The 27,879-nt window shown below is 44.3% G+C and overlaps 1 protein-coding gene across 4 annotated transcripts in view; it reads left to right on the plus strand.

The window, feature by feature from the left end:
- Tex26 (testis expressed 26) overlaps positions 1-18,441 on the plus strand; it is a 28,765-nt gene extending 10,324 nt beyond the window's left edge. For all 4 annotated transcript variants that reach the window (XM_028779824.1, XM_028779825.1, XM_028779822.1 and 1 more), the window contains 5 exons: positions 3,013-3,178; positions 5,989-6,133; positions 10,256-10,432; positions 12,477-12,635; positions 17,816-18,441. In XM_028779824.1, coding sequence (XP_028635657.1) covers positions 3,122-3,178; positions 5,989-6,133; positions 10,256-10,432; positions 12,477-12,635; positions 17,816-17,910 — 633 coding nt within the window. In that variant the 5' untranslated portion in view covers positions 3,013-3,121 and the 3' untranslated portion in view covers positions 17,911-18,441. The remainder of the gene's footprint in view (positions 1-3,012; positions 3,179-5,988; positions 6,134-10,255; positions 10,433-12,476; positions 12,636-17,815) is intronic.
- Positions 18,442-27,879: the final 9,438 nt, after the last annotated feature.

The raw sequence follows: 27,879 nt of genomic DNA on the forward strand, positions 1-27,879 counted from the left end.
TTTAAAAGAAAGGTTTTTAGCTATCACAGATTTAAATATATTTTTTTCTAACTCTTGGAACTCAAATTTTAATTTGTACAGTTTATACCATCTTTGAGTACTTGGTAAAGTCAGTTTTTGTTGCCAAAGATTCAAAGCTATACTTATTTCTTATCAAGATGAAATCTACCTACACTTATTAGCCACATAAATGTTATAGTTAAGGAACATTTTAAAAATTAAAAAATAATTTTTTTGATGTGACATGCCTTTAATCCCAAAGGCAGGTGGATCTCTCTCTGTCTCTGTCTCTCTCTCTCTCTCTCTCTCTCTCTCTCTCTCTCTCTCTCTCTGATGTTTACATAACACTGCGATAAACTTTTGAGAATAAATAGCAGCTACACTTCAAAGTCAGACCCAGCCAGGCAAAGCGGCTCATGCCTGGGATCCCAGCGCTTAGGCTGAGGAAGATGGCTGGTTTGAGGTTAGGCTGTGTCATATAGTAAGACTCTTGTCTTCTGTCTTCTGTGTCTGTCTCTCTGTCTCTGTCTGTTTCTGTGTCTCTCTGTCTCTTTCAGAAACAACTTCATTGATTTATAGCACAAAAGGACTGACTACATTGCAGTGAACATTACAGACTGTGATCAGATTGAACATGAGATTAAGATACCCTGTTGAACAACAAACGCTAACTCTGAAAAGCACCAAGTAGCGCACGATTCTCATGAACCAGTTTTATCCAGTGTTCTTGAAGCGTATGATGGCCCAGAAAAGTCTGGTTATATTTAAAGTGTCGTCAGCAGGAGCTTGTGCTGCTTCCCGCATTCAGACTCCCTTTCCTCTCCAGCTAATGTCATTTACCAGGGATTTTTTTTTTTTATAAGCTGAAAACCAAAAATGCTTATCTTTAACTATGTGAAGCGAGACATTTAAAGTACCCTACATGCTCCCTGAGGAGCCTTTCCCTAAAGACAGATGAACATTTTATAACTGTTAGGAGATGGGGGACAGACATCACTGAGCCAGGCTGCCCCAGGCATGGGAATCTGAAGTATCTGGGTCAGCCCGTGATATCCAGGGACAACGCTGCCCTTTTTTCTGTAGAAACACCTAGCACAGAAGGTGAGCCTAAGACAAGAGTGGAGCCCGAGGGACAAGCAGGCATCCCTGAAAACTCCCTAGTCAGGATTCCCCCAATGAGTCCATTCCTCTCTCTTTTGTGCAATTCTTGTAATTCAATAAACTAAAGATTTCAGTTGGTTCATATTTTGTATTCCAGCAAAAATAAATAATATTTAATGTCTGGTGGTATAAACATCCAGGAGTACATAGTATCTGGTGGTGGTGTCTCATGATAATATCACGTGGGAGTAACACCTGGGGGGGGGCAGGGATGGTGCCCTCTAGTGGCAATATCTGATAATAATATTTGGTGACTTACTATTTCATGTGCATTGGTATTTTGTCTGAATGTATGTCTGTGTGAAGACGATGGATCCCCTAGAACTGGAGTTACAGACAGTTTCTGTACAGTTTATACCACCTTTGAGTATTTGGAAAAGTCGTTTTTTGTTGCCAAAGATGCAAAGCTATACTAGTTTCCTATCAAGATGAAATCTACCTATCCCCTCTCCCCAACATGAGTACAAACCCACTTTGGCACATCAAGGCTCAGCAGGACTAGGCACATCCTCTTCCACTGAGGCCAGACAAGGCAGCCCAGCTAGGGGAATCGATCCAAAGGCAGGCAACAAAGTCAGAGACAGTCTTCACTCCAATTGTTAGGAGATTCGCATGAAGACTAAACTGAAAATCTGCTACATATGTGTAGGTCTGGCACATGTATGTTCCTCGTTTGGTGGTTCCGTCTCTTTGAGACCCAATGGGCCAGGTTGCTTTACACTGTAGGTCTCCTGGCAGTGTCCTTCACCCCTCCAGTGGTCTCAATTCTTGCCCCTGCTCTTCCACAAAGATTTGTGGTGCTGAGAATTGAACCACAGGTTCTCTGGAAGAACAGCCAGTGCTCTTAACCGCTTTGAGCTGTGAGTTGGTGTAGGCCACCTGAGTTTCAGTGAAGACTTGCACACTGAAGTCCAGGGCTAGTGAGATGGCTCAGTGGTTAAGAGCACTGGTTGCTGTTCCAGAGGACTTGGGTTCTGTTCCCACCACTCACATGGAGGCTCACAACCATCTGTAACGCCAATCCTTGGGACCTAACGCCTCTTCAGGCGTCAGGCATGCACATGGAGCACATACATACATGCAGGCAAAACACCCATACACATATGTGAGTAAAAATCTTATTTTTAAAATGTTTAAAAGATAACCAATATCCTAATTCACATGTTTCCCCTTTTAACCTACAAGAATACCTCTCTAGAGAGCTTTCATTCACCAGCTATTCTGATGCATTGAAATAATCTTTGTAATACAAATATGCAAATCTTAAAAATCACTCAGATACAATTTAGACTGTTATTCTCCATTTCATTGTATGTCTTGTTGTTGCTGTCCTAACTTATAGAATTGATTTTATGAAGGGAATCTGAAAATTAAATCTGGCATCAAATCTTAAACCAACAGATCTTCTTTAAAATTTGTATAACAAAACAATTTGACATGAGTATCAATGTGGGATTTTGAACTTGATCTCTTTGAAGTTCTCAACTTGATAATCTCTAGACTCACCTGGATGACTAGTCTAGGGTATGCCTGTAAGGGGATTATATATTGATTGCATTGATGGAGGTGGAAAGACTCATCCACTGTGGGTGGCGTCATTCCCCACGCTGAGTTCCTGAACTGTGTTATGGAGGACAGGAACTAAGCATTCATTACTCTCTGGTTTCTGGGTGTTAGTTGCAATGTGGCTACCTGCTTCAGGCTCCAGCCACCTTGACTTTCCTAGAGGGATTGTGTGGGGCAAAAGAGACCCTTTCTCCCTTGAAGTTTTTGTCAAAGTATCTTGTCACAGTATATGGAAAGGACACCAAGACTGCCCCTTACTCTGATTTCTAATATTTGTTTTTATAGCCCAAAGAGCACCAGAAGATTAGGATATACTTACTCGCTTAGTGATCCTATTCTGAATGAGACACAGTACCACGATGAGTATACTTGGAAAGTACGTTCTAAAGAAAATATGGCAAAAACCGGGACTTCAAGAGGATTAAGAGCCCGCGATGCTTATCTTGATCAAGTAAGATACTAGCTACTCGTCTGCTGGATTTAACACTGTCTTGAGTCTGTAAGATCCTTGCTGAGTCTGTCCGTCTGTCTGCAGTGCTGAGAGGCATGCTCCTCCTCGGACTGCCCCTTCTTTACAATTTCACACGTCTCCCTATTTCTAGTCCCTAGAGTTTAGTGATCTTAGAAAACTGAAATGATAGTTGTGTAGTATAAAATTAGCTCCGGCAATGCAGACAAGTCAGTTATGTTTAGTACATGCGTGTTATTGTGCTTCTACCGTGTCTTGTATTTTTTTCATCCCAGGAGACCCCGCCCGTTAGAGTTGCTTTTATTCCCTCTTCTCTTACCCTCACACCCATCAGTCTGCTTTAAAAAGTATTTATTTTATGTGTATGAGTGTTTTGCCTTCATTGTGCATGCCATGTGCATGCCTGGTCACAAATGATTGTGAGCTTTTATGTAGGTGTCAGAAACTGAACCTGGGTCCTCTGCCAAGAGCAGCCAGTGCTCTAACCACTGAGCACTCCAGATCCTTCCCCATCCACTTTTAATCTCTATGAATTACCCATTGCAGATATTTTACATGGGAGATCATGTAGTGTGATTTTTTGTGTCTGGTTTCTTCCAGTTAGTATGACTTTCTGGGTTCCCCATGTTATAGCAGCATCAGGATTTTTCACAGTTAAATAGTACTACACGGTATGCCAAAGTTTTCTCATCCATTTGTTCAGCGACCGACCTTTGGGCTGGTCCTACGTTTTGGTTATTGTGCATAGTGATGGTATGAACAGGCATGCACAAGTGCTTGAGGCTACGATCATGTTTTGGACACTCAAACCTCCCTGTCTTTTATCATTGTTGCTTCTCTTCAGAATTCCCTCTCCTACCCAAAGGGAGCTCAGCCCAAAGAGCTATTTCCAATTACCTCCCCCAATGGATGGAGGCAACAGATCTCCTGCTGTGTTTTCCTGGCACTGTCAGTTCTAATGTAAAGGGTTTCATTTACACACCTGCCATCTGGGTTGAAGCCACCAGGGGGCATCCTGCTGAAGATGAAATGGTAGAAAAGATGCGGATGACTGAGCTAGGTCCTCTGGAAGAGTAGCCAGTGCTTTTAATGCTGAGCCATCTCTTCAGCTCCCAATTAAGGACTCTCGCTGGGTGCTATCCCAGCACTTGGGAATGTTCTCAGCCAACAGAAATTAACATATCAGGTGTGTGTGTGTGTGTGTTTACTTTGTCCTTTGTGCTCTCAGCCAGTGAGTATTAGCACCAGACTGTGGACTCTATTAATCCCCGAGTCTCAACAGCTGCTACCATTACACAGAGAGATACAATGTATAGCATATGGCTCATTCTGTCTTGCCCAAACATCTCTGATATCTATTCTAACGGCTCTGTCTCCAGCCTATGTCCTGGGGGCAGATACTTGCTAAACAGCAGGATGAGGATGCAATCAACAATATCCAGAGAGAGACCCGGTACACTCAGTGGCATCTTCACACATACATGATGTCCGTAATTGTTTTCTGCACCAGATAAATCACAAAGGAATGAAGGGGTACCGCAACCACTATGCAGAATTTTGATGTACTTCTGAGATATACTTTTCTTGCTAGAGGGCGAGGGAAGAAGGAGGCAGGCTTTCTTTATAAGGCAGGAGAAGCAAAGCAGGCCGCGCTTGGTTGGAGGCAACCACCCAGCAGAAAGAGAGAGACTGAAGCCACTAGCCAGGACTCAGGACTGCTGGAGTGTGCCAGCATTGGCCTACTGGGAACACCTTAGGGTTCTCCCACTGTAACCATCCCCCACCACATCAGCTGTGAGTGCAGGTGTGGAGCCTGGGGCCTGGTGTGGTGGGCCATGGAGCTCTCTGACTGGTGGTCCCAATTTCTGAGGGATCTGGCAAACTTGGTTACTTTTGTATCACTGTCATGGAGCTCCGGGCAGGGATAAGCTAAGGAAAGAAAGGTGACTTATTTGGCTTGGCCTTTTAGGGGGTTACCAGGCTGCAGTTGAGCAGTTCTTCATGGGAGCAGGGAGGTGTCTTGACAATGGAATGGTACTAGCCACCTAGTACCAGTTGTGAGGTTGGGTCTCACCCTCTCAGGTAATCTTCTTTGAAAATGCCCATGGACACACAGAAAGCCACATCGATCTCTTTGATGATATAAAATCCAGTCAAACTGGCAATGAAGGTTAACCGTAACACACAGTCATGGGAGGGGAAGGCAGGGAAGGTGGAAATGTCAGTTGCATAGTCAAAGGCTCTCTTTGGAGGTGAAATGGAACCCCTCCCTCCCTCCCTCCCTCCAGCCTTTGCCGTGGGGTTGTGGCCTTTATAAGGGGGAGAGGGGCTCTTTTCTCAGAGTCTCAGAGTCTGAGAAAGCCTCTCAAACACGTTGAGTTTTGTTTATCTGAGAGTCCTACTCTCAACACGTGACTTTGACAGTCTGTTTTCCTTGCCAGTGTCAAAGGTCAGAGCAGTAGACAAAGGTCATCCGTGAGAGTTCAGCCTTCACTGTCAACTTGACTAGATTCAGACTCGCATCTAGGCATCCTGCTCTGTGTGTCTTGGAGTTCGCCAAGAAATTTAACTGGGGCGAGATACACCCTGAATGAGTGGTTGCCATTCCTGCTGTCTCTGGTCCTGGTATAACTGCCGGGCCTTCTTGCCTAGCTCCCTGATAGGCCGCCACCCAGTGGTCACCGGCTATAAAGGGTCTGGAGGAATTCGGACACACAAACACTCATGTGCGTTCTTGACTCCATGAACTGGACCTGAGTGGGTTCCTACTAAAGCCGTGCTTATGTTGGCAGGAATTCTCTCAGTGGACACACCCTAAAGGGAAAAAGAACTACCAACTCCCTTGGCTAGAGCCTCCTTCCATTGAAAGGGTACAGAAAGCAATAGCCAATCAGTTCATTTCCCGTACCAAGAGGGACTTCGTGGACCTGACTCAAGGTAAGCAGTCCTCCTTTCCCTGGGCATGTGCCTGGGTCCAGCCATGGCTGCGGCAAGTGGCTCAGAGGAAGTCTTTGTCTTACAGGAACTTCCAAGCTAGTGTGGGACAAGAAATTTTACCAACAAAAACTGCTGTAGGGAGTGTAGCTGGCTGGAACACTGCTCAGTGGTAGCGTTTGCCTAGAAAGTGTAAGGTCCTGGGATTGAACCCTTAGATTACAAAGCAAACAAGCAAATAAATAAATGCATGCTGCTCTGAACATCTATTCCAATGGAAGGTAGAAGCTAGAAAAGCCTTCCATTAGCTAGGAATGGTGGTAAATGCCACGTCTTCGGTCATTAATGCAAGAGGACTCAGACATGTACAAGTTGTCAAGTATACAAGACTGTTGAGGTTTGGTCTTTTGCTATGTATGATAATGCAAAATACTGGCCCCCAAGGTCTAGTTGCCCCAGGGATGAGGAAATCCTTACATACACTAAGTGATATTATGTAACCTTGTTCCTTAATTTAAAACTCTTGGTTGAATAAAGCTGCCAGCAGATTATAGCTGGGCAGAAGGCAGGTAGGTGGAGCTTCACTTCTTGGGTTTGGGGTCTGTGGCACAAGCACGAGAAGAGAGAGAGAAGATGGAGAGAGGAGAAGACACCGTGGGGTAAGGGATTGTGAGAACTGGTCACGAGGGCTGGCCAGTCGCAGTAGGAGTGACCCAGACAGAATATGGCAAGTCATATCTCAGGGTTATTGGCAGGGCACGGACATAATGGTATAGAAGGTAGATATCTGCCCAGCTCTAGTGCTGATTAAGGATTATTATAAATATAGAAGTTTTGTGTTGTTCATCTGGGAACTGAATGATAAAGGCAGGGTAGAATCCACCAGTTAAGATTAATCACTACCGCAATGGACTGTCTCAAAAATGTAAAGCAAGGAAAAAGCAAAGAGAAGAGCAGTGGGGAGGGGGGAGAGAAGGGGCGGGGCAGGGAGGGCAACGGGGAATGGGAGGAGAGGAAAAGGAAGGGAGGCAACAGGGGGAACAGGAGGAGGGAAGGGGGAAGAAAATCAGGCTTCCCTTTCCAGTCCCAGTGGCTGGTGAGGAATTAGCCAGGCAGAGCCGTCCGGAGATGGGCCTTTCTATCTGGCAGCTGATTTAAACGAGCAATCTAGGATCGTGCTTTGAAGAGAATACTTGTAGAACCAGAGAGCTAAAGATAGGACAACTGGGGTTCCGAGAGTGGGGCTGGTGAGAAGAGTCAAGATCTACTATTTTCCTGGCTGGTGTGCATGCAGTCTTTTGGTAGTCTCCCTCTTTTCCCAGTTCAGTGTCTCACTCCTACCTTCTTGAGGTCTGGGTACGCAGCCTCCTTTGATTCAACTTTGCAGAGAATAACTGTCTGAGGACCGGGCAAGCATTCGAGTCACTACTTCAATGAATGATGTTTTTATCTAAGTTCATTACAAAAAGAACTTATATATTAATTCTTTTTTAAAAAAACAAGGGAAGGTCTGTGTTTTCTACTGCAGCGGATTACTGCTATGTGGGCATTGTTGGATGTAAAAACCCACACAGCTCATATGTTGAAAGCTTGGTCCCCAGCGGGTGGCGTTATTTTGAGAAGTAATTGAAGCTTAGGAGGTAAGAGCCTGGCTGGAGGAGGTAGGATCAATCAGCTTGGGCCTTTGAAAGACAGATCTTCTCCGGATCTACCCCGCTACTCTGTTTCCTGGCGCGTGTGTGTGTGTGTGTGTGTGTGTGTGTGTGTGTGTGTTGGCTCCATCATGCCCTGTCTGCCATTATGCTCTCTGCCTTACCAAGCCCAGCAACAATGGAGCCAGCTGACTCTAAGCCAACACCTCTGAAATGATAACACAAAATAAATTCCCTTCTGCAAATTGTTGTCAGAAATTGGCTCCTGACAACATATTCCTGTCAGGGATACGACAGCTGACTAGCCCACGGTGGGGAGGGGTGATTTATAAACAGTAGCTTTGCTCATGGTGATGGAGGCTCAAGGGTTTCAGATACAGGAACATCTGCTGAGGACCTTGGAGACATCAGGGCCATAGGAAAGCATTGGGTCTCGGTGTTCTTTATGAAAGGCGCGAGTTTCTAGCCTGCTCAGTGTAAGCCAATCATCATTGCCCTACGTGCAGACAACAACTTCTCTCTAAATCTCATACTCTGCCCATCCCTTGCCTTCTTATAGACCTCTCTTGGTTCAGAATGCCAGTGTCTTTCCTTGGATGGCCTCTTATTGACCTCTGATACTTGCTGGGTCAAAGTGGTTTTATTGATGAGCAAGTTGATTTCAGCTCTATCTTAAAACCCCTTGAAGACGCCTGTTGCCCTCAGGAGGAAAGCTAAATGCCTCTGTTCGTGTGATTTGTGTCATGTGATCCTTGCCTCCTCTCTGTTCTTCTCCCCGTGGCCCCCACACTCGTGGAGAGACTACTCAGCTGCTCATCCACAGATGCAGCAGGCCCCTGCTTCCTCCTCCTGTCTGTACATCCCACGGCCTTCCTCTGCAGGCCTTCTCTTTTGAGCTGCCATCTAAGGCTAGGCATTGGCTTCATTTCTGTCCTGGAAGGCTCTCAGATACTCAACTCAGTGGCTCGTGTGTGTGCATGTATACACGTGCTCCTGTTTGAGTGTGTGTTTCCATTATAACAACATTTAAGGATCTACTACATACTGTTGTTCTATTGTGCATTCTTATCTTTAATAGTTTGAGCTTCTGAAGCCTAGAGACTGTATCATGGTTTTGAGTCCTCACTGGTAAGCTAAAGCTAACTGATAGAAGAATCTTTAGAAAAAGGAAAGGCTATTTGCACCTTGAGGCTTGTAGAATTTGGCTTTGACAAACTGCAACAGTGAACGAAGAGAGCAAAACCGGTTCCCCCTTGCTGTAGTTCCTGTGTTGGTGGTGCTAATGGTTTCGAGTCGTCCTCTATGTTTACTTTTAGACCGTGCTTTTCTGCAGATCCTTGGTTAGTTTCGTTTTTGAGACAAGGTCTCACTATGTAGCCCCTGGTTAGCTAGCTATAGCTCACTGTGTAGACCAGGCTCCCTTCACACATGGCCAAGAATCACTTTTATTTTCATCATGGTTCCCCTGGGCCTCGAACCTAAGACCTTCAGCATGTAAAATGGGTGTGATCACCGCTATACCATGAAACGCAAAGTATGGAAAGCTCCAGGAATTTGTGTTCATATTAATGGGAGCCAGCAACTTACTGGGGTTGGGCTTGGCATGATTGACTGGTAACAGTGCCAGAGTTGACAATGGAAAGTATATCTGGGAAGCTCACCACTACACTTTAAAGAAGATGAGAGTTTCTGGCTAGGTGCTTTGCATCCACAAACTCCTGTCTTAGAAAAGCCCAAAGGAGCCCAATAGTGTGAACGCAGATGATAAACACATATATAGGCCTGAGGAAAACTGAGCCCACATTATGGAGGGATTTAGTGGAAATACTTTGAAGAAATAATAATGCTATTATCCAGTAACGACAGTGACGCCCCTCAGCCCTCTGTCAGTAAGGGGTAAACTTTGACCAGCTCATTCCCAGTTAGTGGGATGATGACTGCCACTCCATTTAGGGCTGTGAAGTTCAGCAAATAAAAAACAACAGGCTGCCCTGTTAAACGGATTGTAATCTGTATCAGATAATGAATATCTATGCATGGTCACACTAAGGAAAAAGTAATCACTGTTTACCTGCCACTCTGATTTAATGGGGAATCTTGTTTCATATGACAATTTCGTCCACACTCCAAATCTCTCCCTCTGGTTTGCCTCACAAAGGCCAAGGATGACCCCAGCAGGGTCACCAGTGGTCTCTGTCCCCAGCAGCATGCTCCTAAGAACTCACCTCAGAGACACGACTATCTAGCCATTCCAGAACTACTTATGGTCAGTTGAGCGTCTACTCCCATGTCTGGGAATGGAAAGTAGTTTCTTGGTTGGAGCCTTTATAGAGTACACCGACTAAACATCCAAACACGAGAAGAGTCAGTGTAAATGCTGTGCTTTATAAGCTACTGGCGAAAGCGCTATGCAATGACAAGCCACTCAAATACAGCTCACCGTGGTAACCGTTGCCCTCCCTTCTCACCCCAGCTAAGAAGACCATGAAAAGTGTGCCAATGTTCCGGGACTGGAAATCGTTCCTTCCCCGGCCTCTGGACACTGAATTTCGATATAATTACCAAATTCCAGCTCAGATTCCCGAATTGAAAGATTTTAGTTTCAAATATGGATGCTACTCAACCCTGCCTGTTGCTTCCCAGGGTCTAGGTAAGTGAGTCTTTGGATACTACAGCTGCATAGGGACCACCAGGGCTCTCGGCCTGACACTCAGAAGCTAACACTGTGGCACCGACTTTTCAAAAGAAAGAGTTTTATTGTTAACTGATGGGGAGGGGGCTTTAATCTGTCTCTAACATCCATTAAACAGAGACTAAAGCGCAGGGGTAAGGGATGAGGGAGATAGAAGCTGGGACTTTTTTTGTTAATGTGTTTGGGTGTTTTACTTGCGTTCCTATCTGTATATCACATGTGTGCCTAAGGAGAACAGAAGAGGGCCTTGGATCCCCTGGGACTGGAGTCACAGGTGGTTATGAGGTACCATGTGGGTGCTGAAAATTGAACATATGTCCTCTACAAGGGCAGTCAGTGCTATTAACCCCTAGGTCATCTCTCTAGCCCCTGGACCTAGGACTTTGGGTCTGCGCTGGTGTCCAGCATGCACTCTGGCTCACCCTGCCTGGCTCCTGATGAAGGTCTCTGAGTACCTTCATCTTCAGATTCCCAGCTTGTTGCTATGGTACGACATCACCAGCTCCTCGCTCCAGGACTAACTGGCATAGAAGTCCCTGGCAGACAGTTCTGATACTAGCCCATGCAGAATGCCCATGCTACTGTAGCTCTCAACCTCAGGGTGAGGGAACAGTGAATCCCAGAAGGCTACCAGCTTATGCCTTAAAGAGATGGCACTGTGGTACCCGAGTGAAGCAATGATGGAGTCAGGAGATGCCATGAAATGACAAAGATTACATGGGAATCACGTTAGACTTGTCAACCACACAGCTTCAGGTTTAGCTCTCTGAGTGAGTGTTCTTTCATGATCCTGATTTTTATCACTTTTGATAGGAATGTTTTTAAAATTTCTGACACCAGGCAATCTCTAAGCCACTTGTTAAGAAAATAACTCAATGGGCTGATAAGACGGCTTAGTGGGTAAGGTGCTTGCAGCCAAGCCTGATGACCTAAGTTCAATACCCGAGGTCTGCATAATGGAAGGAGAACACAGACTTCCAGTCTAGAGTCTTGGATCATGTATGAATTTTAAGTGGTAACAAAGACGGGTGGCCCATCTTTGGGGAGGACGGACTCTGTCCTTGATTATCACGTAAGACAATGCTGCACACTCCAAGGTGGTGACTTCATTGTCTGATAATTTAACTGCTTGAAACTTCTTACAGTTCTTCCTAAGTGTATAGCCACTGATTCTGTTTCTTAAAGGAAGTTAATGAATAGAAATCTTCCATCCTATGGAAATCACTGGTCATGCCTCCTAAGTGTTCTTTCTCAGTTAAAGCAGTTTCCAGACTCTGGTGTTCTCCGTACGGGGGGATGGGGGGGGACACTGAGGTCTCTTCTCCAGCCTGTGCCTTACATTTGATTCCTTAAAAGGGGACACCTGGAGCTGGGGACAGTATTTGAGGTGTTAGTGCTTTTACAAAAGTTGGACCACTTTTTTTTTTAAATCATCATTTTAAAACATCATGTCTTCCTTTTTTTTAAATTATAGCTCCACAAATCCCAGAATCCACATTAACCGAGTCATCTTTCATACCAAATATGAGTGGTTGGGGTTACCTGCTTCTGTGACTGCGTCTAGTCTGAATGAACAGCACATGCTTGCTAAAGTGCACACCCTAAGGCTTCCTAGGTCGCTCACCGGAAAGGGGTCTCCTCCTGTGCCCCTTCGATGATGCACTGGGATGTCCCGAATGAAAACGAAACTTATACAAAGTCCATTGATTATTGGGCAAGTGGTAAGCCTTACACACAATGTGTAAGAGCGTAAGACATGAAGAGCTGGTTTTCTGAAAATGGCGACCACACCCGCACCTTTGGGCCATGTCTCCCCCCACTTCCACTTCCAACCCCAAGCAGTTTGGCACCGACACTAGTCTTTGGTAGGATGACTAGGTAGCTTCCGGTAAGGATACTGAGTAGGCTTCCGGCTGGGCTTTGGTGTGAGGGGTGTGTTTGAACAGGGACAGCCGTTCTCAGGTTACTGACAGCCTGTGCTGCCCATCCTGTATCACTGCAGTGCCCTCTGTGCTGCGTAGCTATATTCGGAACCAGGAACGCACAAAGCAGACCACGTATGAGAGCGACTACGGGAAAGCTTGCCTGGACTTCTTGACGATCTTAGACTCATTCACACCCTCCCAAATCCGCGAGTACCTGCAAAGTGTTTCCTACAAAGGTAAGAGGGCTCAAATCACCACTCATACATTCATCAGGACAGTGAATAACTTTCTTAATATCCTGTTCCTACTGCTAATAAGCTGTTTGTAACCCCTGGAATCAAATAGAGAAACAAGAAAACAAACAACCCCCCCCCCCAAAGATTACTTTGAAAAAAAATCCCATAGTGCCATGCTCCTCATCTATCCTAACCTCCCCTGATAAAGAGCTGACTCTGAAAGTAATTCCACCCCTACCCACCACTGAGATTTCCTGCTCCAAATAAGACTGAAGTCCTACTGTGTGCTCACACATGGAAGCTAAAAGAGGTCATCATCACTGGGTGTTTAAATTTTCACTTTCCTTCTTGATCTTCCCGGCTCTTAAGTCAGAAGCTCGATGTTTGGCTGGGTTGGCTGATTGTCAGGCTCGTTGGGAGCCGTTATCTCTGCTTCCCAGTGCTCAGATTACGGGCACTTGAAACCTTGGCCTGGCTTTTTTATATGGGCAATGGGGATTCAAACTCACGTCCTTATGTTTGCAAACAAAGTATGTGGTTTTACCCACTGAGGCATTGCTTTAGCCTTTTATACCCTTTAAGGATGGAAACCACCTACATGAACACATGAACACACACTCATGCTAACAAACACACATGCACACATGAACACACACTCACACTTACACACATGTACACACATGCACAAACGATCACAAACACATAGGCACACATGCACGCACACACACACTCATGAGCACACACTTACACACACATCCTAAGAAGGAGAAATAAGTGTCTGGATGTTGAGTGTGGAGCCAAGCAGCTGCTTTGCCCCCTATGGACGCAGAAGTGTGTTTTCTCCTGGGATTCCGATGATCAACAGATGCCTCAGGGCTAGGCTGTTTCTTCAGGAAGAATCAAGAGGCTGGCAGAAGCCTGCTGCTCGAAAGCCCCTGAAGACACAGCAGAAGCCAGAGGCTCACCAGCAAAGCCAGGCTGTTTGCCTGTTCTCTTCACCAGTTTTGGTGCAAAATGTATAAAACCACCCTCTGCGTTTGCAAGGGCTCATTGTACCTTTAGGAGCCGAGTCCCTTGGCCCCATAGAAGGAATAATTTTGCTTCCTGCAGAAGCAGCTAGCATCTGCCCAGGGACCAAGGACTGGTCATACCAGATGCAGCCATCACGCTGGACACAATCTGGCTTCCTACTCTCTGTATGCATGCAATCTTGGCCTTGGTCCCCAAGACCAAAAGCCAGGGACTTCTCTGTTAACTGCTGTTAACATGACATCTGTTCTTCCCAGGGAAGATGAACTTTCTAGGCAGTGAGATTTATCTAGCCAGTCAGGATTATCTCCTCCGGATGCTCCAGCAAACCAACAGTTTGGTTTCCCGGGGATGCACTGGAGGGCAGGTACCAGAAGGCACGTGACCCAGAGCTTTGTTGGGCTACTGAAGAAGTCACTCTGCCCTCCCTTCAATGCCCTCACCCATGAGTACAGCTGTTAGAGAGGGGGCAACTGGCAAGTAGAAGGTTCCCTTAAAGCTTTTAAAGCCTCTTGTTGTTGTCTAGTGTCAGGCATGATAGGAATGCCTGTCAGCTGTGGACGATGCCAGAAGCATTTTCACAGTGGGGGTTCAGCTGGCTTTCAGACCAAAGAGACCCGAGATGTCTCAGACTCGGTTATTACTGGTTTTGCATTGGATTATCTTGCGTAAGTAGCAAGCTTTTGTGGAATAGACCAGAGCTGTGATATTTTGATGGAAAAAGAAAGGAAGGGGGAGGGAGGGACAGAAGGGAGGAGGAGGAAAAGAGGAATGAGAGAAGAGAGACAGGGAGGGGAGGGGAAGGGAGAGACATTAGTCTTCCCACCTAAGTAACACCCCAGTCAAGGTGAAGAGCAGACAGGCTGAGGAAGGGAAAGGGGGAAGCAGAGCTGGTAACTGAAGCAGAGGAAGGCACTGAGAGCAGACCTCTGTGTCCATGAGCTAACTCTCTGTTGGCACTGTTTGGTATAAACATCTCTACTGTGAAACCTGAAACCCTTCGAGCACCCATGGGACCCCAAGTGAAAAATTCCACACCTTACTTCACACCAAGTATCACAGTTAAAGCACAGGCATGAGAGAAATGTGGGACGCAATCATTCCAGGCTTGCGGATACCCGGTGGATTCAAAAGGGAAGCAAGTTGTGTGTTTAGACTTGGACCAAATCTCCAAGAGACCTCACCACGTATGTGCCTTATTCCCAAATCCAAGAGAATATAACTGAGACGTGTTGAGTTCTGAGCCTTTTGGAATAGGGATGCTTAAACCCATATTGAGTTTGTTTCTAACTCAAGAAGCTTAAAGCTTCATGGACAGTCTACGTTCAGAATTCTTTTCGTCCCTGAGTTTTATTAAAGAGCTGATAGCTCCTACATATGCTATCTGCTAGCAAACTGCCATCTACCCACTCTTCTCCCACTTGGGCAATAGAATTATCTTGAGCCTGGCTTTCTGCATTTCTTTTCAAGCTCTGACGCCCTGTTTTTTCCAACATAAAATTCACAAGGTACTTCTCCCAAGCCTGTAATTCAGAATTCAGAATGGGTAGATTGGGCTAGAAAGATACCCAGTAGTTGAGAGCATTGGCTGCTCTTCCAGAGGATCTGGGTTAAATTCCCAGCATCCATCTGGCAGCCCCAAAGCATCTGTAACTGCAGTTCCAGATAATCTGACATCCTTCTCTGACCTCTATGGGTACTGTATGCACATGGTGGACAGACATACATGCAGGCAGAACTCCCGTAAACATAAAATAAATTTATTTCTAGAAGAATGCATGTATTTACCCACTCTGCAGACTTCATTGATTGTATGTCTATCATGGTAACTTAATACAAATAGAAATAAAAGCAAATCCATCCTATCGAGGAAATCCCTGTCCAGTGTAGAAGACAGCGATGTAAGCATAATAACACATGCCGTCACTGAGGAAGTCTTTGATTCTAGGAAGCGTCTGTGTGAGGTGCTGTTAGTCCTAGATCCAAAGTAGATGAGAGATGGGGTCTCTGGTCAATGTGGTCCTCATATCAAGAAGTGACAGGGCTGCTTCAGCAGAGGGAACAGCATAAAGTCCAGAGGACACAAGTCGGAACAACAGAAACAGAATATCTGTACAAAGGGGGATTGATTAGATTGCTATAGATAGTAGGGGCTGCATGTCCAATGATGGCCATCTGGAGATAGAGAGAACAAGATGGCTGCCCAAACCAGGAAGTGCATCACTCCCAATCAGGGCATTCTCTGGAGAATCATAGAATCCATGGAGGTTGGCACAGCATGTCCGCAGCAGAGGCAGATACCCCTCTATTGGCTCAGATTGAAGCATTTACCTGCAGGCTGCTTTCTCTTTGGATTTCTTTTCTCCTTTGAAAGTGCCACTCACATTGAAGTGACACCCTTACTCGCCTTTCCAAATGAGTTGATTAATCAGAGTCAAGCATCACAAACACAGGCGACAGCAGCCAAAGAACCTTGGTGGCCTTTTGATCAGTGGACACTGGGTCATCTTTTGGGTAATAGGTACACATTTTGATTTACCCTCTGCATATCTTCATTCTAAGAAGGACACCTACTGCTTTTATACTTCAGTATGAATTTCAAAACTACTACAAGCCGAACAAGAAACAGGTGGGGGACCACAGTTGGTGACGACACAGAGCGTTCAGAATTCCCACTGGCAGGGGAATATCAAATAGTGGAATCACTCTGGGAGAAGCTCTGACGGCCCCTTACAAAGTTAAACATATGTCTACATCATGACTTAGAAATTCCGTTTCTGGATATCGGCCCTCGGGAAAAGAAGGTGAATAGCCACGAAAGGACTTGAATTAAACTACTTAAACAATTTCGTTCTTCATGTCCCAGAACTGGAAATGTTCCCCATTTCTATCATTGGGAAAATGGATGAAGTGTGATATTTTAACAGCTTGGCCGTAAAAGGGAGCTCATTCCTGATGTATAAAACAGAATCTACAAACTCAAAAGATGCTGAACAAAAAAAAATCCAAACCTGGATGAGCCTCTGTGTGACTCCATTCATTTGAAGGTTCACAGAAGGCAAATTTCATCCGTGGTGAAAGAAACCAGACCAGAGGCTGCTTTGGCACAACTGTTGGCTGGGAAGTGTCAAGAGGGACCTTCTGGGTGGTGGGGATAAACTTTGTCTCCAAATGTGTGTGACTCACGTGTGTACAAAAGTCAGCTGACAAACACTGCACGTAAGGTCCTGTGGGAGGCCTATCTTAGTTTTACAGGGAAAGGCTGGGATCAAGGAAGGTACTGGGCAGAGTAGGAATCGCTCAAACAAAGGTAACGATAGAGAACACAGAATACCCGCTTACACACTGTTGAAAAAGACTTATCGTGACTTAACACAAGAACAAAGCAGAAGTAGCCTGGTAAGCAGACTTGTTTTGTAAAACGTATAGGCCATGACCCAAACTGAACTAACAAGGCTAAGATGGCCTCTGTTTCTCATTCCTAATACAAAGGGAACCTGGCAGTTCCTCTATGGCCATGGTTCGACCTCATAGCCCACTCCTGATTGGAAGGGGCAAGAAGGAAAGGAAGGGAGGAGTGAGCTGCTCCAGCCCTCCAATTCTGGGAGTACAGCAGGTGGGCTTCTCCATAAACAAAGTTTTACTGGGTAGGGCAATTAAAATTTTTGAATTCTGGGCTGGAGAGATGGTGTTCTTCCAGAGGTCCTGAGTTCAATTCCCAGCAACCATATGGTGGCTTAAAACCATCTATAATGTGATCTGATGCCCTTCTCTGGCATGCAGGTATACATATACATATTTATGTAAATTATATACAAAATTATATAAAATTTATAAACATATACATATTCATGTACACTATTTTTTTTAGACTTTGTTTTTACTTCTTGCTTTTTTTTTTTTTTCGAGACAGGGATTCTCTGTGTAGCCCTGGCTGTCCTGGAACTTACTCTGTAGACCAGGCTGGCCTCGAACTCAGAAATCCACCTGCCTCTGCCTCCCAAGTGCTGGGATTAGAGGCGTGCGCCACCACCGCCCGGCAAGGCCAGTTTGTTCTACATAGACAGTTTGGACAGCCAGATATTTGCTTGCTCCTAGGATTCTGCTGTTTCATAATGAGATAGGAAACCTCTACTCTTCTTCATTTGCAGACCGACAAATTCTTGAGCGCTTTATCCATTCTCACTGTGATATGGAGGCAGCGCCAAAAGAGAGAAGAAAGCGAAGTCAGAGGAAGAGACGCTGAGACCGGTGGGCAGCTCCAGTTTTTAATAATCAAGAAAAAGATAGGTGAAATGTCTCTAAATATATTGTGCTAGTATGGACGTGTATGTTCTGTTTTGCTAAAATGAAAGGATTTAAAGTTCCAATTTCCCCCGACATACCTTTAGCTGTGTCTCGAAGGTTTTGATGTCACTTCTTTTTTTTTTCTTTCTTTTATTTATTTTTATAGCTTTTGGTTTCAATCTTGAGTTCCTCTTCAGAGAAATTTCAACTTCCCAATAAATGAAAAGATTTTTAAAGACGTTTCCATTGTTGATTTTTGTTTTGAAGGCTAGAAAAAACAATCTTCACTTTGGGGAGTTCATCAAAGCTTCCCTGTATGTGGCTAATCCAGTATATGATTAGTTTCTACTTTACAAGAATATATGAGAAAGATTCATTTATGTACTTCTAAAATCCTTCTTATTGTTACTATAACTGTATTCTTGAACTATCAACTTTTGAAAAAATATTTTTAAACATCAAACAATAAACACGGTCTTGTTTAATCTCCCCATGCATTTTTGGAATTTATTTTCATTTTTTAAAAATTACTTTATTTTATTTGCATAGATGTTTCGCCTGCAGGTATACAATGTTCATATACAGGCAGTGCCCTGGAAGGGCAGCGGAGGGTGTCTGATCCCCTGGAACTAGAGTTACAGATGCTTGTTAGCTTCTATGTGGGTGCTGGGAACAGAACCAGGGTCCTCTTGAAAGAGCAGCCAGTGCTTCTAACTACAGAGCCATCTCTCCAGCCCACTCTGCTTTATTTTTGACTTCTGGATTATGTAGAAACTCTCTGCTGACTAACTTTCTCATTACACCGTCCTTTTTAAAACTCAATAATTGCTTTCAGGTTAAATTACATTTAGATCACAATCGCACTGATCTGTTTCTTTTTTTTTTCTTTACTTCTACTCAATGTATCCCCTGCCACACACTCCTCCCTGCCTCAATTTCAAGTCTGTTTCCTCCCCTTTTCAAAGGTTCATGTGTGTGGGTGTTCTATCTAAACATATATGTGACCATGTGCATGCTTGATAGCCTGGGAGGTCAGAAGAGGGCAACAGACCCTCAGAAACTGGAATTATAGATGGTTGTAAGCCACCATGTTGGTGGTGGGCACCGAACCCAGGTCCTAGGCAGGAGCAGTCAGTGCTCTAACTACTGAGCCACTTCTACAGCTCTCAGTCTGTTTTTTGTCTCTTGCTTTCAAGGCCTTTGCCTGGTTTTACCTTGTATAAGAGGGCAGCCCCACAGTGACAGTGAGCCACCTGGTCTGGGGTTTCTGTACCATGACTGTCATTTGTCACCCCTCCTCTTTCATTTTCCCTACCTTTTAAGCATGCAATTTTCATTTTCACTCTTTGTCACACACTGTTATTACTAAATTTAAGTTTCTCCACCCAAATGTGTATATAAATGGCACACTCCCTATATTCTCAGCGCCTTTGTTTACTCAGTCCTTCCTACTGAAAAAAAAAAAAAAAGCTTATTTTCTCATTTCATGTTTTGCTTCTAATTCCATTCCCTGCAAACACAGCGTGAGCTCACTCCAATTTAGATGCTTAGCTAATTCAGAGTTTGTTTTATTAGAGATTTCTCCCCTCTGTTTAAAATTAGAGTCATAAGTATGCTATAGATTTTCAATCACGTATTAATACAGTCCAATATCTGCTTCCTACTCTCTGTATTTCATGAGCTCCATGCTCTGATTCACAATGGGTGAGAGAACCTCCCATTGAGGGCAGTGCTCCAAATGCTTACTTGTTCAGCATATTGTAGAACTCGCTACCTAGAGCAGGCTGGCCTCAAACTCACAGAGATCCACCTGCCTCTGCTTCTGGAGTGTGAGAGCAATTTGGGGCATTTCTATTGCCCCCAGTGACATGGAGCGCTGGTATGTTCATTTAAAGCTCTAGGCACTAAGCTGGGCAGGTTCCGAGCTGTTCTAACCAACATGTGCTGGCCCAGCCTACTTCCCAGCATGCATCCCACTGCCTGACATCTTGGTCTTTCTTACTTTGGCCTCCTTCATCTGTGTCCTCATGGCAACTCTGGTGATCTGTTCAAGGCAAATGTCTCATGGTGAGTCTCTCATTTTCTGGTCCTCACCAGAGACTCTCTCACTGGGATTAGAAGTCCCACCTCATTCTCTCCTGCCCAGCTATTGGCTAATCAGCACTTTATTAACCAACCAGAGCTGAGGGCAAGCAAATTATACACGGCATTGAGACAGGAATGCTTGACAGTGCCAGTGTCTGGACTGCCACCACATCTCTGGGCACAGTAATCAGCTCTGACTACACTGTGCACAAAATCATCCCTCAACACTGGAAGGAGGGCTGGGATTAAAGGCATGTGGTGACCACGCCCAGTTTATATCTTAATTTGAATGTTTTCTTTTTCCCTCTCTCTGTTTCTTTTGGTTAATCCGTGTTACTTTTTCTTAGCTTTACCTTCACTACCAATTTCTTGTTTGCACTGCTTTTCCATTGACTGGTTGCCCAGTTTTTCCAGTATGCATCTAGAGTTAATCAGACTTTGTACCAAATAGTATGGTCCCAAAAGTATTTACAGGTCTTCTACATGCATGTTCCCAACTCCTCCCTCCTCGCCCTTTTCCTAACGTGATGCTTATTTTTTTTTTACATATTAGTACATGTTTCTGTGAATTTTAGACATCTTTAAGCAAAATTAGCTATTTACAACACTTACATTTATCATCTGTCCAGCCCTTTCCCTTTCTGTACATCTGAGTTTGTTTGGCGCCATGTTCCTCTCTCTGGAGAATTTGTTTCTACCATTTTCTTTTTTTTTTTTAATATTTATTTATTGTATTGATGAGTACACTGTAGCTGTCTTCAGACACACCAGAAGAGGGCATCCAATCTTATTACGGATGGTTGTGAGCCACCATGTGGTTGCTGGGATTTGAACTCAGGACCTCTGGAAGAGCAGTCAGTGCTCTTAACCGCTGAGCCATCTCTCCAGCCCCGTGTTTCTACCATTTTCATAGCTTTTCTCCCTGGAAGCTCCTTCCTGTGTGATATTAACCTCAGTAGGAGGTGAACTGAGTTTAAGGTTAGTTGTCGGGGTTACCATCAGAGCACCAAAGGCCTCCAAACATTTCTCTGTCACTTTGTGTTTGCCTAAAAATGCCATTTCTCCTTCGTTCACGAAAGGTAGTTCTTCCAGCCACAGAATTCTCTTCCCACAGGCCTTGGTTCTTTCGGCCACCGATGGCTGGTATCAGTTCCAAAAATGTCTCTGTTGTCTCTTGTTGCCCTTGTAAGTTTCCATCTTTCATTTTCAATATTCTGAATATGCTATGAAATGAGGTTTTTTTTCCCTCTTTGGCCAGCTTTGGTATGTATCCTGCTTATGTCTCCTCTGGGCATCCTGAAACGATGATTAATGTCTGTTATTGTCTCTGTAAAGTTCTCAGTCATTATGTCTTTAAATATGTCTTCTGCTTAGTTCCAGTTATGTATCATTTGATACTGCTACACATTTCTACAGTGTTTCTTTTTCTCCCCTGACTGTTTTTGCCTTTAATACTTCAGCAAGATTGACTTTTATTGAAGCATCTATTGAAAGTGCCGTCCATTGACTGTCTACCATGGTCTAGTTATTTTCTCTTCTGAATCAAGTCTTCTGTTTATCCTCCAAACGGATTGTTCATTTCTGTTGCTGTATTTTCATGACGAATATTTCTGTGTCTGTCTTTCTGTGGATTCCAGCTCTACTCGAATACATTTGGTATTTTATGCTGTCTGAGTTTCCATTGGAGACTTTAGCATTTTCCTCAGCTAATTAAAAATTTAACATCGGGGGCTTAAGAGATGCCGCAGCAGTTTTGATAGCATTGTCTGCTCTTGAAGAGGCATCTGTGACTCCAGTTCCAGTGATCCAACTCCCTCTTCTGGACCTTCTTAGACACTACACACATGTGGTGTACAGATACACATGCAAACAGAACAGACAGGTAAAATAAAGAAAAAAAAAGTCCTAAAGCATTAAAAGTCAGATTTGAATATCTGTGCCGTGTCTATCTGCTTCCATGGGTTCCTTTGGGTTTACATGCTGTTTCCAGTGACATCCACAGCTAGCTTCGTTCACACAGGCAAAGTGCTGCATAAGAAGAACAGCGCCCTCAAACCACATGGTTTTCTTACCCTCCACATAATGAAATATATGCAAACCCAATCCTTCATCTAAACGTTCAGAACAAGTGCCTGGAACCCAATTGCTGAGTCCTGAGTAAAGGAGCAGATGCCAGAGGAGCCTTCCTAGAACATAACCAGAGGAAGCTGCTCCGCTCCCACCCCAGGCATTCCTTACATATTGGGAAGGGGCTTCAGTGGTTTCAGTGGCCTTCTGGCCTTGCAAAACCTCAGTGGAAAGCTGAATTCGGTATCCTCATTATCCCTTTCAGGGAAAACACAGACACAGGACAAGGGTTTTGCTTCGCCAAAACTGGTGTTTCACCACTGCAACCTTCCCTGCTGGCTTTCACACCACTGCTGCCTGTCTAAGAAGACACCTTCTTCCTAACCCAAGGGCTGATGGTATTTACTGGCCTCCACCCTGGGAGGGGTTAGATGTGTCAATCATTGCTGGGACACATTATCCTAAGAATCCAGGAAGTCGTTTCCCTATTCCTGGAAGAATCTTTGCCTTCCTTTTGGCTCAGCAAACAAGAAAAATTCCAAGTCCTGAATAAAGGGGAAAGCCAGGGAGGCTTTATTCTTTCCATCACGCATTAGGCTGAGGCAAAGCACAGTTAAAGGCAAGGTTCCCAGACTGTGGTGTCCAGACGTCTGGAGGGATCAGGGAAAAAGGCCAGCTTTTCCTGGTGTCTATGGAGTTGAAGTAGTCAAAGTGTTGCCAAGCAATTCCCAACCCTAGCCACTCTCGTCTTTCTTGAACTCTGATGATCACTTCTGATGATGGAATGCTTCTCCAGTGACTGCCATTTCTCATCCCTGACCAAAAAGGTGATGAGGGAAGCCAGGCCGGTCTGCCAAATGCCTTCTCTCTCTCTCTCTCTCTCTCTCTCTCTCTCTCTCTCTCTCTCTCTCTCTCTCTCTCTCTCTCTCTCTCCAGGAAAGGGTGGTAGGTAACATTTTGATGCCCAGTTAGACTGAATGTTTGCAGACCATCTTCCAGTGCTGTGACATCCAGCCACTGGGCCCCTGCATCCTCTGGTTCTCTGGCTCCGCAAAGGGCAACCGGAGACTGGTTCCTGGGGCCTCTGGCAAACACCAGAAGCCCTCACCAGTGTTCAACGTCTCCATTGCCAGAAGAGAAAATGGTGCTGAATTTTTACACGCAGCTAACTTTTGTAGTGAAGGATGGCAGAGGCTTGAATTGTTTCCCCCACCCTTATGAATGACTGTGTTAGGAGGGGTTGGCATCAGAAGTGGAGCTGAGTGGTTGGTTGTTGTGATTTGTCTTGGACTATTGAGACTGCTATAACCAACCTCCCTATACATCCTTGGCTATATAGAGATATACCAAGATGAGGCACTAGCCAGTTGGTATTGGGTGAGGGTTTGGCTGCTGACACATGCCTTGACGCCTTGTATGGCTGAAGAGTTCCCTGTGCCCTTTGGCCTCTTTTATAAAAACATTAAAGCCATTTGTAATTACCTCTCATTGGGGGTGCCCCCCCCCCCCCCCCCCCCCCCCCCCCCCGCTCCTAACACCAGCACCCGGGGTAAAGATTTCAACAAAGGATTGGGAGCACACACTTTCAGATGGGAGCACTCCTTTGGTGCAGTCACCTAGCAGTAGATATTGTTTAGATAGTGACTGCCTTTCAGAGGCTTTTTTATTTTCTTCTTAAAAAAAAAAAAAAAGCCCAAAACAGCAAATTCTGTAAGAAGTGAGGACCATGGGAGAGTTTTAGATCTTTTTTATGCAGAATACATTTCCCGGGGCTGCAGCTATAAAGCAAAAACAAAGGCAACCAAGTGCCAAGTGTTACTCCTTGAACAATTGAATTATATTTCTCATATAGGGAAACGAATTATGGAGCATTCTCACCACAGAAAGATTGTCAATTATTTCCCCTTCATGCTGGAAGTAAAATACCACTCTATGGCAGAAAAATAAATGAATAAACCATGCAAAATGAATTAATATTTTAATTATTTGTGATTTTTTTGAGATTACATCATTTTACCTTTCCTTTTCCTTCCTCTAACTCTTCCCAAATACTCCTTCTTGATCCTTTTCAGTTTTTTAAATTGGAAACTCTTTTTACGTTTAGATATATTTTGGTCCTATTTCCCCCTCCCCCAGGCAGTATTCAGATCCTCTTCTCCTCCTCTCTACCCACTCAACTTTAAGCTCTTTCTCAAAATACAACACCCCTCCAACAAAGCCAGTACAACACCAAACTCTAGAAAGCAAAATACAATAACATCCAAAAGGGAAAACAACAACAGCAAACACATACACACACAAAAGCCACACCAAATTGTAACCAAAGAATGACAGTTATTCATAACCAGAACAAATGACAGTTTTGTTGTTAACCTTCATTTAACCTTCATTCTAGTATTTAAGTTTATAACCTCTCTCTCTCTCTCTCTCTCTCTCTCTCTCTTTCTCTCTCTCCCCCTCCATTATTTGGCATTTAGATCACCTCCATATATGCGTGCACTATAGGAGGTTCCTACTGTGTTAAGCCTCTCTACTACCTCTCAAGCGCCCTTTAATTTTAGATGTCTCTCTCATATTCTCTCCCACTACCCCACGCTCTCCCCATTCCTACTTGTTTGATCTTCTCATTCCAGACCCAACCCCCATCCACCCATAAATATCAATTCTATTTCCATTTCCCAATGAGACCCATCTGTTGTTCCCTCTGGTCCCTGACTCTATACGTGCCTTCTGTGGTTGATTATCATTGCCTTAATGGCTAATAGCCACCTATAAGTGAATACACACCATGTCTGTCTTTCTGGGTCTGGGATACCTCACTCAGGATGATTTTTTTTCTAGTTCCATTCATTTGCCTGCAAATTTCATGATGTAATTTTTTTTAACAGCTGAGTAATGCTCCATTATGTAAATGTACCACATTTTCTTTATCCATTCTACTCTTGAGGGACATCTAGGTTGTTTCCAGTTTCTGGTTATTATGAAGAGAGCAGCGGTGAACCTGGTTAAGCAAGTGTCCTGGTGGTAGGATGAAGCATCCTTTAACTATATGCCCAAGAGTGGAATAGCTAGGTCTTGAAATAGATCTATTCCCAGCTTCCATGAGGAACTGCCATATTGATTTCCATAGTGGTTATACAAGTGTACCCTCCCACCAGCAATGGGCGAGTGCTCCTCTTACTCCACATCCTCAACAGCAAAAGCTGTCACTCTGACAGGTGTAAGATGGAATCTCAAAGTAGTTTTGATTTGCATTTCCCTGATGGTTAAAGATGTTGAACATTTAAGTGCTTCTCAGCCATTTGACTTCCCTCTTTTGGGAATTCTGTTTATATCTGTACCCCATTTTAAAAATTTGGTTATTTGCGTTTTTTTTTTCGTGTGTGTGTGTGTGTGTGTGTGTGTGTGTTTTGGTTTTTTTTTTTTTTTTATGTCTTAGTTAAGGTTTCTATTGCTGTGAAGAGATACTATGACCAAAGCAACTCTTATAAAGGAAAACCTGTAATTGGAGCTGGCTTACAGTTTCAGAGGTTTAGTCCATTATCATTATAATGAGATGCATGGCAGCATGCAGGCAGACGTGGTGCTGGACAAGGAGCTGAGAATTCTACATCTTGAACCACATGCTGCAGAAGGGGTCTGTGTGTCCCACTGGGCATAGCTTGAGCACAGGAGACCTCAAAGCCCGCCCCCATAATGACACACTTCCTCCAACAAGGCCACACCTAATAGTGCCAGTCCATATGGGCCAAGCTTTCAAAAGCATGAGTCTGTGTGGGCATTCCTGGTCAAACCAGCACATTTGATATCTAGTTTCTTGAGTTCTTTATGTATCTTGGAAATGAGCTCTTAGAAGGGTTTTCTCAGTTGCTGCTCTTGCTTCAGTCTTTGTTCTTTCTTAGCTGTCTCTGGGTGGTCTTTTCCACAGCTGTTACTCCTGACGCTTCGGTTGGAGAGCTCTCTGTGACTCTGTTAAGCACTGTCCTTCAGCAGGCACATGTCCCTGGTCTGAGCGTCTTCCTCTCCCCCACCTACAGTTCTGGGCCCAGTCTGTCTCCCCCACCTCCCATGCCTACCCCTCTAATGTTGCAAGAAGTGTTTCTACTTGCTTCTGAAATGTCCCCCACAGGTTTACAGCTGCATGCTCTGGAGACTGATGAATCTTTAGTAGGACAGTCCTAGTTGGAGAGTCCTTGAGAGTGTGTCATCCTTCCTCCTGTACTTCTTGTCCTTCCAGATGCAAAACCTGCTACTTCCTGCTCCTATGGCTATAGGCTGAGCTGAAACAAGCATAGGTAGGACTTCATGAGTTAGTTACTATCCCCAAAGCCTGCACCATTAAAGATCTCCCCACTACCAAAGTCACCAATTTCTTTCATGTACTCTTTGGGCCACATCATCAAAAGTCATTGAAAACTGTCTTGCAGGTGCAAGGGGAGATGAGCGGGTTAATAGAACAAAAATAGTCTCCAGAAAAAGATATAAAAAATATATTAATGTAATATAAAATAAATATTAATATAATATAAATTATATATGTGGGAACTTGATATATAATAAAGGTGCCAATAAAAAGCTCCATAGAAACTGGCTTATTGAATAAACAACCCCAAAGCTAACCTTTGCAGGGAAAAGACATACTTATACATTACTTGTCAATAAAAACAAACTCCATATAGATGAGTCATAATGAATAATAAATATATTTATTATTTACATTGATATAATAAGTGCCAATTCCTCCCAACATAGTTTTTATTATTTTGGAATTTCATACAATAAACCCAGATCACACTCACTTCCCATTCTTCCCAGGTCTACTGTCCCATCCATGTGCCCCCTTCCCACCAAAAAAAATAAGAGAAGAAAAAAAGTTACATTTGTATTAACCATAACCTCATTGGATTGCGGTTAAACTTCCCAATGGCCAGAGCCTTAAAGAAAACTGAGTCCTTCCCCACCTCAACCCAACACCTGCCAGAAGCCATCAACTATGAAGAGCTACACTTAAGCATCTTTATCACAAATCTTAAGGATTCTCTTCAATACTTTCACGTCTAGACTGTTTCTTGAGGAGTGGGGAGGGGACAAGTTGGCACAGAACCCTTCAATGTGTCTCATTCTCGAGAGTCTGCAGTCATAGATACCACTGCAAAAGATGCCTTCTTGCCCAGAGCAAACAGTGGCAGCATCAACCAACGGGGTTTCCTGCAGTAGTGCAGATCACAGGAGATTTAACCCAGAAAATGAACCACTTTTCATCTCGGATACCGTGCCGTTGCTCAGAGTCAGGGTGATCCTGCAGTTAGGCTACTGTATAGCACCCTGACTCGGGTGCCAGCGACCTAGCCAGCACCCTGGGCGTGACCATTATGTTTGCAGCCCATGGGCAGCGCCACCTGTTCTCCTTAGTAATGTGGCGATTCTGTGTCCCGTAGCATCCGCTTCCGGGCCTCCACACCTGCTATCATTACCGTCTCTAAGTTCCGCTTCTCTGCACTGTGCATGCTCCGTGGTTACATCATCTTTTTTTGTCCAAATATCAGAATTTTTAAAGGAAAGAAAAATAAACTGTTCGATTTCTAAAAGATTTTTTTTTTGTCTTGTCTTAAGTCTGTGCCTAAGGAATATTTTTCTAACTAAATGTGCTGTAAAATCCAGAAACTTAGACTGCTAAATTTATCATTCTAAAATTTAAAATCCTGGGGTTGGGGGTGGAGTGAGGACATCCTCTTAGAGATGGGGCAGGCAGGGGGAATGAGGAGCTGTGGAAGAG

Source organism: Grammomys surdaster, unplaced genomic scaffold (genome assembly GCF_004785775.1).
Source record: "Grammomys surdaster isolate TR1022 unplaced genomic scaffold, NIH_TR_1.0 362, whole genome shotgun sequence".
NCBI classification, from domain to species: Eukaryota; Metazoa; Chordata; class Mammalia; order Rodentia; family Muridae; genus Grammomys; species Grammomys surdaster.